General features: G+C 35.4%; 1 protein-coding gene across 8 annotated transcripts in view; it reads left to right on the forward strand.

Moving 5' to 3' along the window:
* The window catches only part of ATRNL1 (attractin like 1), a 585,672-nt gene that overhangs the window by 110,445 nt on the left and 461,294 nt on the right, over positions 1–13,933 (forward strand). For all 8 annotated transcript variants that reach the window (XR_012764307.1, XR_012764308.1, XM_075423811.1 and 5 more), the window contains exon 8: positions 7,382–7,637. Coding sequence is in view for 6 of the 8 variants with exons in the window: in XM_075423811.1 (XP_075279926.1) it covers positions 7,382–7,637 (256 nt within the window). In the remaining 2 variants the exon portion in view is untranslated. The remainder of the gene's footprint in view (positions 1–7,381; positions 7,638–13,933) is intronic.

A 13,933-nucleotide genomic window follows, 5' to 3' on the forward strand; every position in this document is an offset into this window, starting at 1 on the left:
TAGTAATCGTAAAGATGCTTTCCAGTATATGGACCATTTTATATGTAGTCAAATTTAATTTGACTCATTTGAGTTTTATGAATGTTACTTCCAATTTTAAAGCTTTATTATAAAAGGGTAATTGTTTTGATTTCTTTTCCAAATTAATTGGTATTGATGTTGAATTTGTATGTGTCTCCTGGTATTTTTTATTAATCTAATCAAAAGCTAGTGTTAACAAAACAAAAGAGTAAAACCTTTTCTGCTTTAATATGACTGAGATAAAATCTTTCACCAATAGGTTTGTTGTTATTCTTTTGTATGCCTATTTTTGTTGGCTATTGTAGTATAATTTGGAACAGCGCTAGGAATGTAAAAGTCTCTTCTAACCATTCTATTATAATTATTATCAGGTTGTACCACCAACTTACATAGGCAGTTGAAAAATTTTTTTTATTTTGTGGCTTTCAATTACATCTTGTGCACAACTTGCTTTCTGATTTGCAGAACTCGGAAGTATATGAGATGTGGCTGAGATGGGCTGTTACACACTTTTTGCATGTAGTCTAGGTAAAAGCCTATTCAGAGTTCCTCTTCAATTAAATGGACCTTACTCATCAAGTGATCGGTTCCTTTATGTGAAAGTGTGATATTTTTTGTTCCTTATTTCAACATTATATTCCAATTGTCTTGAATTTCGAAGTCTAAGCATGATTGGCTTTTATGTCTAGCAGGTCTAAAAGCAGATGTGTAGTTAATACTTTTCTACACAGTCTTCGTTACTTATTCCTTGCTTCCATTATGTTTAATCCAAATATTAAAAGTACAAAAAATCAGACCGACATCTCTGCTAAAATTCTGGTGTATACATTCAGCAGTTTTAAAGCTGTGTTCACATAGCTTTGTTTGCATGCTTTTCTTCAGCCTAGTTTTCTGTAAATCACAGAATGGTAGGGGTTGGAAGGGACGTCTGGGGATCATGTAGTCCAACCCCCTGCTGAAGTAGGGTCATCTAGAGCAGGTTGTAGGAATGTTCACACAAACAAGTGAATTTCAAATTTTGGTGGTGGCTTCCCTCCCCCCCCCCCCGCCCCCCAGAAAGCACACTACCTTATTTTCCTGTCCTGTATTTTGAATACCACTGTAGTCCAGGAAAAAAGTTACTGACTTTTAAAATATGTGGGAACTGACTTAATCGAATCCTTCAATGAATTAATACCTTTTAAATATAGCAAGAAATAATGTGGAAAACTGTGGAAATAATGAAGAAATGAAGTGACACTGCTCTTGATTAGGTTAACCTGGTGATGTACAAATTGCTGCAGTATGTACTGTCTTGAGCTTGAATTTGGTTCTGTTGGGAAACTTAGGTTATAATATGCTCCTCATGTAACTTAGCAGGTTCTTCTGCAGGTTATTCTGCAGTGAGGATATAGTTCCACAATAAGCTAAGAATAATGAAGCAGGTTGCAGGAGGAAGCGTGAAGACTCCTTCCAGTCTGTCAGTCCTGATCTAATGGGAGGATTATGGGATCAAGTGGGAGGGTTGATTATTCATTTTTTTTTTTTATTTTAATATAACACGTATAAGAATGTTCTTGATGTTGTTACGATATTAAAGGAGGCAGTGATCTGGGGAAAGGAAGAGGAAGTATTAGACAGTCCTAAACCAGGTTGCGCATATTGAATGCGGAAAACAGTTTTGTGACGGATGACTTATTGCCAGTTGACTTTTTTGAGTGTTACTTATATTGTGCTTGAAAAAAAATTCCAGAAATTTCTTAATGACATACAGATTTGAGTAAACTTTTAGAAGATTGATGTTAACTATAGAAAACAAAAGTTCTGATGAGTTTTTGAGTTCTGTTAGTTTACGTAATGTTAATTTATATACTAGTGCATGGGTACAGTCTGTTGGGGAAAACAGATTGATAGTCTCATTTCAAGAATATGGAGAATGACTGTTCTTCCTCTGGTTTATGAGTAGCATTTGTTTAGCCAAATTTTGAAGGAACGGACTGGATTTATGTAAGAATTAAGGCAGAAAACTCGATTCTGAGAAACTTTTCTGTGCAGCCGTGATACAATTAAGAAATACAATATGAAAATTATATGGTTATTTTAACATGATGAATTTATTTCCAATTCATTAGACATGGATTAAAAATTAGCCCAGTATTACCTTTTCTTTACACCTTTTTTGTGGTAACCGCCAGATAAGATGCTTTTGGAAGGCAGGCAGGATTTGCATAACAGTGTAGTGTGCCCAGGTACACACAGAACAGCTGATAAGTATTCTTTTAGGAAAAAAGAAAAATTGCAGTCTAAAGAATAAAAATATAATAAGTTTTTAAAAAGCCTTGAATTACAGCATTTATGTGAAATATAAAATAAATATTAACACTGAGGTATGATGTGACAGGAGAGCCTGTCCAAGAACAAAAGAACTAATGATTTTGGCTGGCTGTTCAGGATTCAATGTGAACTGTGTAGAAGAGTTAACTCTAGTCGGCTATATAGTCCATTGACTGGTGGTTATCAAATAAGTGGGTGCTTTTACTTGTTCTTTTGGTGATCTTGTCAAGTAACTTTCTTATTATGTTTCAGTTTTTTCTCGCTGTAGAAGTGATTTGAAGTCTTATTAAACTATTATGCAAAATCTATTTGGTACTATTGGGGCATGATTTTTCATGAATTACCGAGTATACAGTCTTGGAAGTTGGGAACAAGAGACAGCTGAAGTGCGGCATACTGGATCACCGGTCATTTTTGAAATTTTTTATAGTTTTACCTTTATTAAAAATAAGTATTCATTTACCTATTTTGTGGAAATTCTGTGGGTTACTTTCTTTTTATGAAACTTCAAATGCATAAATCACTGTTAGTTCATGATTAGTCACTTAAAGGAGGATTTATTTTTTGATTTGGAGCCTTTATTAATTTACAGAAGTTAGTGGTTTCATGCAGATCCTGACTTCCCTCGTTGCTGTAACTCTAAGGATAAATGCACAATGAAAGATTTTATTCTCTTCTTGGTTTCTGAAAGAATTTTGCCCTTGAATGTTAAAGTTCAGACTGCTAAGCTGATTGCCGTTTGTTTACCAGAGTACTATGACTTTTCCTGTGTCATCTGTTTAGTCGTACAAAGTAAGTGACTCTTCAAAGTTTCCAGTTTGGTTTTTGTTTTGTGTTTTGTATTTTTTTTTTTAAAGAAAAATATTTTTACTTTTACAATTGGATATTATTCATAATCATTCAATGGATTATTTTTGCTACTGTTTGTAATAGAAAATTAAATAAGGAAGAGGCTCTCCAAAGATGTACTTGTATTAAAAATTTGTTTTCACAGAATCACAAAGAATAGTTGAGGTTGGAAAGGACCTCTGGAGATCATCTTGACCAGTCTTTCTGCTCAAAGCAGGGTCAACTACAGCAGGTTGCTTCAGACATCCTCCTAGTTTTGAGTATCTCCAAGGACATTCAATTCCACAATGTCTCCGAGCAACCTGTTCCAGTCTTTGACCATCCTCACTGTAAAAAGAAATGTTTTTCTCTTATATTTAAATTGAATTTGTTGAAATTCAGTTTGTGCCCATCACCTCTTGTCTGTTCACTGGATAATACTGAGAAGAGTCTGGCTCCCTCTTTTTTACCCTCTTCTACCAGGCATTTTGTTTTATTTCAAATATTTGGTTGTTTAAAACACACATTCTCTGAAGGTGGTGGTGATGATGTCAGGAAGGTAAAGAATTTGAGAGGAATTTAACTGCCTTAAATTGTCTTAATTCCTCCAGCAGGCTTTCTGAATTGTGACAGTTTAATTTTTTTTCCTGTACGTGAGTTATTCTCTCGTTTCCATTTTGACTACTTGAAATGTGTGTGTCAATCATTACTCTGTAAGTGCAGTACTAGATCAAATGAATATTTTCTTCCTCTCTTGCAAAATGTGATTTAACTGTTTTGTTCAAATCCTACCTTTGGCCTTATGATTCCTATTTTATGCAGTCATCTTTTCTGCCCAGTACACACAATCAACTATTTACAGATCATATACCTTTTGTCATCTTTTTTTATCGTTATGGTTCATCAAAAATTTCTGCTGAAATAATTTTCTCAGAGAAAAAAGCAATTTTGAGAAAATCGAAACATCTATTGGAAAATTTTGGTTTTGTTGAAGCTAACAGCACCTATACTAGTTGTTCTGTTGGCTTGCACCTGAACAGTTGCCCAGAAAACAACTGATGTGATCTGCAGGTGGGAATGTCATGAAAGAGTGAGCTGCCTGCCTGCTCAGTTCACAAGAAGAAATTACTCTGTTTTGCGGGGATTCCCTACTGAGCAGGAAGTCTGAATTTAAAGTTCAGCTTACAGTGTAGTTTTATATACTTCAATTTGCATGTGGTAATATTTGTGTGGAATTTTCATTGAAAAAACACAAGGTTTTTAAAGGTTTATGTAACTTCTTAGAGAATTTTATTAATGTCAAGTAATATATCTAAAATGACCAAGGTTAATTTATTGAGTAAATACCTTTACTAACTGTGATTAAAAGTGTTGCTTTTGACAAGTGGTATCAAAACTTTAAAACATGACTGTGTTGGAGACCTTGTATTTTCTCGATGCTTATCTCCCTGTTGGTTTGTTAACTGTTCCTTGGACAGCCTGCCTCTTGGTCTTGTCCCTCCTCCAGGCTGAGGAGTACAGTTTAACATTTTCCATCTGGCCCAGATTCTTGACACTTCTTTGTCACTAATTTCACAAGGAGTCTGTTTTATAGATTTTTGTTGTTGTTGTTCATCTCATTCCTGTTGTGGTATGCTATCTTACTATAAACAAATATCTGGTATGCTTTGTTCATTTGAAAGTCAACAGTTTTGGTGTAGTAGTGCTCTTGAAACTCCATCTTATGTATTGCTTGTCAGAGAGCCTCACCTGTAGCATATACCTTGATTTATACTTAGTTTTTAAGTAAGTTATAAAGGTAGTATAAATTTATAAGGGAATTACTTCTTTTCTTTCACAATCTTTAGGCTGGTCAGGACTGTTTGCCCTTGTATCCTTCCTACAGTCTCTTCCTGATTCGTCTTTCCAGATACATGTCCGCCTTTACATGGCTAGGACATAGTTTTTGTCCTGTGTAAATATGCATGTAACATCTTTTCATTCTATATTTCTTCCACTGACTTTGGTCTGTGAGCCTTTCTTTGTCCGTGTTCAGCTGATCATCGCTAACTTTTAAAGTGTTTTTCAGCAGCACTAGGAGCTTCTTAATCTCAGACATAGCCCTGAGCAAAGCTTAGTTAAATCTGTTTTTGTGGTTGATAAAGCAGTTGTCATGACCTTCTTGTCTTTTTCTCTGTGGATAGTCTTGTGTACAGGATCTGCTGTGTCATTTATAAAGATTGCTCCTCACAGAAGTGTTCTTTTATCTGAACTTCGAATCATTTAGGCAGAACTGTGAGGAGGACTTTCTTACTGTCAGCTATCTGAGTAATCGTTTCGAAGTTCGTGCAGCTCTTTAGGTCACCTTTTTTTGTGTAGTGTCTTTCTTCAGTGTCAGAAATCTTTTTTTGTTGTGTGTTTTTTTTTTTTAAATACTGTTACACAACACCTGCAACTCCGTAATTAGCTCTCTGCTGTAGTCTGTTATCTGCATATAAAATAAATAAGTAATTAGTCCACTAGGTTAGTGATGCTGATTTGCTTTCTGAGATCTATGTGGCAGTGTAATGAATGAGCCATATACAATCCTTTTAAGAAGAATATTTGTTCAAGCCGTTCCTTTGGATCAGTGCACAGCCTCCTTACAGCTTTTATGGGTCTTCACCAAGGTCTTTGAAATATTGCTTTATCTCATAGGAAAAGAATGGGTTCAGATGTCTATATATCTAATCCTACTACGAATTTCTACAGAAGGATGTGAACATCTTTTGTTCTAACGCCACCAGTCCAAACTAATCTGTAACACAAAGTATCACTGCATAGGAGCACCTTTAAATTCCAAATCCAAACAAGTTTACCTGCCTCACATGAAAAAATAGTTGAAAATCTTGCAGAAATTTCAAGTATACTCTTTGAAGACAGGTGAGACAGTTTGGTCAGTCATTTACTGACTAATGTCTCTGAGTAATGAGGAAGTTTTTCACGTGGTCCTGGACTCTGTTTGGCATCCACTGTAGGTATACAAACAGCATTAGGACCCTCTCAAGCCTTTGCTTTGCTGGACTAAATAGACTGTCGTTCTATTGGTCATCTATGTTTTACATGCCTGACGATTTGAGTTAATCTTTTTTTGAAGTGTATCATGATAATAGCATGCAGTCTACATTTCTATTTAGATCCCACTAGCTCCTTATAGAGTAAGTTTGTATTTTCCCCATGGTTGATCCAAACTTCTTACGTTGGGCAGTTTATTTAGGATAAACTCTACAATATTACATTTTAGTATGCAGAAGACAATGGCCAACTGTACAAACACCAGGCAGATGGGTTGCAGATTGTATGTGCTTCTGATATGTCCTAGAAAAGACTGAGTATCATTCTCAGAACCAAAAGCATTTTTTTCTATGTAGGATGAACTGTCCTTGAGCCAGTCTGTGAAGCCAACAAGTTGGAATTTGTTCTGTGACTTTGTAAGCCTTGGTTTGCTACTCTAGATGAAATCTGAGATTTGGTAGGATTTCCTTTCAGCCAATATTTAAGTAAATCATTCATTACTTATCAAAACAGATGGCATGGCTGTTTGATGTATGTAGTTCATGAAGACTGGAAAATCTGTTTTGCATGCCTTTAGAAGAACTCAAAGTACCCCCGTAGGGGATTTGATTTTAGCAAATGTGCCCCAGAGGATGCTATACGCACATTGTCCCCTGTCTTTGGGCTCTGATGACTGTGAAGTTTCTCAGGACTTAAGTTACTTTGCTATTAAGGGAGAATGTGCTCTCTTGTTCATGTGCTGAATGAAATCCACGTAGAGTGTGTGGAAAACCACATTTAGTTCTGTGAACTGTGCCTTACGAAAACAATATACTAATCCTTCTGTTTAGTTTTTTTTTTTAATAGAATGCTGCAGTATGAATTGGAAGAGCCACGTAACTAAAGTTTTTCTGCTTGAAGTGATGCGGTTGAGATTCATTTTGGTGTCATTTTCATGGCTGTTTCCCCCCCCCCCCCCCTCCCCGAGAAATAGCCTACTTATTATCATTGTTGGTTTAGTTTAAATATCATTGGCTGGGATTAGTGTCTGATATTGAGCTGGTTAATGTGGTATTAGATAAATGTGAAGACTGAAGGGAGATTGTTTACTTATAAAATAATACGCAGCACAGAAGTATGCAGTTCAGATGTTATCTTTCTGTAATCCCATATTTACTTTCCCTTCTCTCCCTTCCAATTTTTACAGGAAGACATCTACATGTATGGAGGCAAAATTGAAACAAATAATGGCAATGTCACTGATGAGCTGTGGATTTTCAACATACACAGTCAAACATGGAGTACCAGAACTCCTGCAGTACTTGTACATGGCCAGCAGTATGCTGTGGAAGGTCATTCGGCACACATAGTAGAGCTGGACAGCAGAGATGTGGTTATGATTATAATTTTTGGATATTCTGCCATATATGGTTACACAAGCATTGTGCAAGAATACTATGTCAGTAAGTCACTTTAAAATAATTTTTATCACGTACTGATGAAAAAAATCCCTGACTTTTTTTTTTATAGTGAAAAGCACTCATTTTTCTTTCTGAAAGCAGGTGTACTTTGCAAAATAAGTAGAACTTCATCTTTTTTTTTTTTTGTTTTCCAAACTATATAGGTCAGATTTCTTGTTAAGCAGTAGCATTATACTTCTTGCAGTATAATGGCTTTGGCTATGTGTTGTTGTGTACGTGGCCATGGTACCCTAAAGGTGGTAAAGGATGAAACCAGAAATTCCACACAGTGGCTTTTGTTGTGTTGAAAGTTGCTACCTTATAAAATCATAGGTTGGAAAAGACCTCTAAGATCATCAAGTCCAACCGTCAACCCAACACTACCATGCCTAGTAAACCATATCCCAAAGTACCACATCTACATGTTTTTTGAACACCCCCAGGGATGGTGACTCAGCCACCTCCCTGGGCAGCCTATTCCAGTGTCATTTTACCACAGGCTTACTGTTTCTACCACAGAGTAGACAGAATAAAAAAGAATAAGTAAAACAAAAAAAGAAAGGGCACAACAGAATACGATGAAGAGTGCCTACTACAATAATGTAGTTATTTTGAAGGTTCTTTAATGTTCCTGTAATGTTTTAATACTGATTTTTAAACTGTAGTAACTGAGTGTTATTGTAGATAATGTTCTCTCTAAAGTGTGTACATGGTGCTACTAGAGGTAATAAGAGAAAATTAACATTACTTTTTGTAAATAATCTGCCATGTCTGTCTGGAATTTCGCTTGTGAACTGGCAAGATTTTCTTAGGTGTGATTTTCAATGCTAGAATTAAATAAACCAAGATAGATTTTTATATTAAAGATGGTACATCTAAGGTACTGTTTCAATACACTAAACATGAAAATCTGCACCTTCTAATACATTTTTAGGAATATTTGTATGCCCACTAATTCAAATTATAATATTTTCTTACTTTTTTGATTCCTTGTTTTCTGTAGATTTTATGAGTCCCTCAGTAATTTAAGCAATCACAGAATGCATAATACAAAATTTGAAAATAGTATTTGTATGTTAAGGCATAATAAATTATTCTATTTTACTTTTTTTGCATGTATGCATATGTATATAAACACTGTTTAAACAGATTTGTGGGGTGAGGAAATCCCTGCAAATCTTAGAGGGTTTTTATGCTTCCTGATGGTAGTGTTGAAATTTTATAACAACGCTGAACAAGGATATAATAGACTGGGAATGAGATTGAGAGCACCGGAATGTGCTTTATCCACACTGAAAAATTTGATTGAACTGCATGAAACTGCTATAAAACTCTGGTTTTAGAATGGAATTTCACAACAGTGTTGTAAGGTTTGTTAAGCATTGTTTGTTAAGGCCAGATTTTTTTGAAAAGCTAAATTTCCAAAAGTTGTTTTTTTTAACCTACAAGAGAAACTTTTTTTTCTTGAAGATAAAAATATGTTATTCTAGTTTTCTCTGTGCTCATTCTTCTTGATGTCTATTTGAATTATTTGCTGCTTCACATACTGCTTATTTAGTGTGGAGTGGAAGTACTAATTCTCACCTATTATTGTGGTTAGTTTAATTATGAAGAGGGAAGTTAAAAGAATGAGGAGTACACGATTCACTTTGTAGTGTAAAATTTTCAGTCTGGCGGATTTTATTGCTGGCTTTATGGTACAACTTGTTCCTCTTCTAAAATTTTTTTTTTGGTGTTAAAGCTATGCTTGTGGAGGATTAATAAAACAGACTATAACTAAGCATATATAAAACAAACAAAGAAAACAACCCCCAAACCTTTCATACCATGGCAATAAGCTTTGAGTAGGAGAAAGCACTTATTCCTTTGGCAGTTACTGTGTATCTGAATTATTCTCAAGTTTTTATATCTCCTTTCTGAGATGATAATTTTATCACATACTAGTGAGAAATTTAGTTTGTTAGAGAAAGTATGCTTCACATGCATCAATTATAAAGTAAACTTGTAACAACATAGGGTATTACTGTGGAAACACGTTGACTTCAGTGAGTGTACTCGAGTGAGGAAGGATCATTGGTGCATGCAGTGCAGATTGAAAAAAAATTTGAGTCCCGTTTTCTGTCTCTCTGCTTTTAAAACATACATTGCTTTAACATTTCAAATTGCACTACTTTATTCTTTCTAAATGTTATCAGCCATGGCTTTCAGTTGTAATGAAGGCTATTTTTCACGCATTTACCAGATGCCTACTGAAAGAAAGAGGTGTAGAAAGAGGCAGCTTACCCTTTGGTTCATATGAGTTGAAACCTCTAGTGATCCAGTCCTGTTAATGAACTTTGTTGAACTTAATACATGGAATTTTGGTGCTAAAGCCTTCTGACATGGATTTCCATGGGGTCTGGGTCAAGAAATACCTGAAGAAGTTTTAATTATTTGTGGACTCCCTAGTTTTTCACCATAGGTGTGTAGTTCTTATTAACAAAATATGTGAATCAAATGTGTGTGTGGTCTGAAAATTTCTCTGACATTGTCTGATTAGTGAAAAAAGTAACTTCTATACAAGTCAAGTTCTGGAAAAATTGGACATGGTTTGCAGGCAGATTTTCACCATGCAAAAGCACAACAATTCATTTCTACTCCAAAGGTATGGTGGTTGTTGCAGGAATAACAGAGCTTCCTGTTGTCCTTACTTGCTATACCTAGACTTATGACTTTAGAGGAACCAATAAATCCTGGTATGGGAATTATGTGAATGATTTTACTAACTTGAACCATAAAGCTTTTCTGGGTTACTCCCCAGGGAAATTTATTTCCCTTTAGGTTAGCAATACCTCATAAACCACCTAAGAATCTCAATGTGAGTCTCAAGGTGAGTATAATAATGGTGTTTTGTTTTAGCTGAGGTTTATAAAAGCTCCTTATATATCAAGAAACTTCTGAATAAGTCTTCTGTGACTTTATGTTTCTAGAAGACAGAGATTTGTTTGGATTAGCAGCATATAATTGATTTTTAGGCAGAATTTCTTTCTGGCTTTAGAAGTATAGGTTATAGGTTGCTTTTGATTAAAGATGTTTCTTTGAAATGGTTTTAAAAGAATTGGCCCTATGATGTAACATATGTTTCCTCTTTTTTGTAAGTTAACATGAGCTTCATGGTTGCTCAAAAAAATTTTAGTTTGTCACTGCAATGAAAAGAAGATGGCACACTGAGGTGCTTCTTGGCATTTTATTCTTTTTACCTAATCAGTTTGAAGGTTGTATTGTGGTAAGGACGTCTCAGGCTGATGTATCTTCCTTTCCTTGGATTGTTTAGTGGACTTCTTAGTGCATGTTAAAATTTTTTTCAAACATCTTTTTAGAAACAACTTAATATCAAAATGCTGTTTTATTTATTTTAATTGATAAATATATTATTGCTCAAATTTGCTGTTTTTCTTGATTTGGCCATCCTAATCAGTTTCAAACAAAGAAATGAACTGAAAAGAAGAAAGAATAAAGTTTTGTCTCTTCTTTTACTTGCTTTGCATTCTTTGTTATGGTGTTAGATCTTTGGATGTGATTAACTTCCTGTGAGCAAAAGGCTGGAAGTATTCACCTTGGCCATTAAAATCAGTGCTTTTAAAATGTAAACACCATATTTTATAGTTCTTTTCAAAAATATATGAGGATTAATCTTAAACAGTTTGGGGTTTGTTCACAGCGTCATTGGAAGATTGGTTATAATTTTAGTGACTAGACATCTTCTAATTTGTAGCCTAGCTTTATCAATGGCCAGTTTATATTCACTTGTTTTCTCGGTGATACAATTTTTAATGCTTGTCTCCTCCCTTCCTGGAATTCTCTTGAATTATGTTTATAGATACCAATCCTCCCTTTTGCAAGATTAATTAAGACAACTTCATCTATTCTGCTCTCATTCTAGTAGTTCATCTCTGTAACTTTTCCACAAGGAGTTTATCTCTCTTGAACATGGATGATTAGAAAAGCCTGTGGGTATTCTAGGTGAGACTTCACCACTGCCTGGCTAAATAACCTTAATTCTACTTTACTGGGAACACCTCACTTGGTATGTACTAAGACGACATTTGTACTGCATCTGTGAGAAAGTCATTAATGGCTCATAGACTTTCACTGATGAAGCAGTGCTCCTACTCATTCTTCTCAGTCATTATCAACTGATGCGCTTCCATTTTATAGAATTTCATGTTGGTAATCCCAGTGTACAGTATCTTTAAGTTATTGTTGAATTTTGATCAATTTTTTTCTGGTAGTCAAGATCATCCAGATCGTTCTGCATGTTTTTCTGCTGCTTCTGTAAGTTGATAATGTCTAAATTTATGCAATTATTACATCTTAAATTTGCCACAGTGTCCTAAAATGCACTCATTCTGATCCTTAAGAAGTCTCCCTAGTAATCCCAGCACCTCTTTGCTTCTTGTTTAGTGCCCAAATCCCATTCCGTTATAATAGCTGATTTACTAATTTCCCACTGTGACACTATGGTAAGGACATTACTGAAGCCCAGATAGCGAGAAGGCCTACACTTCCTTCTGTAGATAGCTGGTTTTTAGGTAGAAGTGATGTAAATAGTTCAGTACATTTATGTTGTCCAATGAAAGTGTTTCCCATTATTTCAACATTTTTTCTATAAACCTTTGTTCTAAATCTTTGCATATTGCTGAGGCTTGATAAAGATCTGCAATAGTCCAGATCTTGTCTCTCTTCCCTCTCTTCTTTAATGTCAGCATCATGGTTGCTGTTCTTTGGTAATATCTAACCAACTTTGTTTGAAGGACTTGCTGCTGGGCCTGCAGTTTCGCTTGCTGTGTCTGTCAGAATTTTGGAGTGGAGTCATACCCTTAGCTTCAGTACATTAAATTAAGGAGTTAGCTTCTCTCTCAGCTGTAATTTCTTTTTCTGTTTACGTGTTTTTATAGATTCCTATCTTTCTTACACTTGATCAGTCTCCTGGAAATGGATGTGGTAAAACTGGACATGAAGCGTGTGGTTCTGTTTGACAAAGGTGACCAGAATGTTGCAGTATGTAACTGTGTCCAGCTGTTTAATATCTGACAAATGTAATTATCTGACATTATGGTAGTGACTTGCATAAACATTTCAAGAGAAACTATGTGGTAGAATTCTCTGGAAGATTGCCCAGATTTTGATGACAAATGTCAAATTATAAACAAAACGTCAAAGCCCCTACTACTGGAATGATTTTTGTGATTTTTTTTTTTTTTTTAAAGGCATTTGACCTTTTTTTTACACTGTCTATTAGACTTACAAGTTGAAATCTGGGAAAAAAAAATCCAATTTCCTTGTTTCTTGTCTGTTCGTAGAGCTCTTTCTGTACTTGGCTTTTAAGCAGTTGATGATGCGGAGTTTCACATGACGGATGTGGTCGATAGAGTAGTTCATCTGAGCTAATGATAGAAAGAGTGGGATCTCTTTGAGTATGAGAAGTGTTATGTAAATACCTTCAATAAAAATTGGATTTCTGTTTATAAATAAAGATAGCTGAAGATTCATATGAATGAACTGTTTAAAAAAAAAAGCAGATCATATGCATATTAATGTCTTTAAATTCCAACAGAAGTGTATTTTTGTCTGAATGATGCAATATTCAAGATGCTGAAGAAGTGTGAAACAGATCAAAACTGCACGTATATGTTTCAGCATTCAAAATTGAGGCAGACCAACTAAATTTTAGAATGGGAAATAGAAAGTTTCCAGGGATGGGGCATCTACCACCTCTCTGGGCAGCCTGTGCCAGGGTTTCACCAGCCTTACTGTAAAAAAGGTCTTCCTTACATCCAGTCTAAATCTACCCTCTTTTAGTTTAAAGCCATTACCCCTTGTTCTTTCACAACAGGCCCTGCTAAAAAGTCTGTCCCCATCTTACTTATAAGCCCCCTTTAAGTACTGAAAGGCTGCAATAAGGTCTTCCCGCAGCTTCCTCTTCTCCATCCTGAGCAGCCCCAACTCTCTCAGCCTTTCCTCCTAGGAGAGGTGTTCCAGCCCTTGGATCATCTTTGTGGCTTCCTCTGGACCTGCTCCAGCAGGTCCATGTATTTCCTGTACTGAGAGCTCCAGAGCTGGACACAGGACTCCCGGTGGGGTCTCAGTAATAGGTCTTTCCAGTAATAACTGAAAGTCATGAGTCTTTTCACTGAACAGAAACATCCCGTGGAAAGAGGTAATATTAAACTTCCTGCATAACATCAGATAAAAATTGAAATGAAATTTAAACTAACTTTCAGATGAAGTGGAGTGTATGGTGTTGTATGCTCACCTTA

Source organism: Opisthocomus hoazin, chromosome 6 (assembly GCF_030867145.1).
Source record: "Opisthocomus hoazin isolate bOpiHoa1 chromosome 6, bOpiHoa1.hap1, whole genome shotgun sequence".
Taxonomy (NCBI): domain Eukaryota; kingdom Metazoa; phylum Chordata; class Aves; order Opisthocomiformes; family Opisthocomidae; genus Opisthocomus; species Opisthocomus hoazin.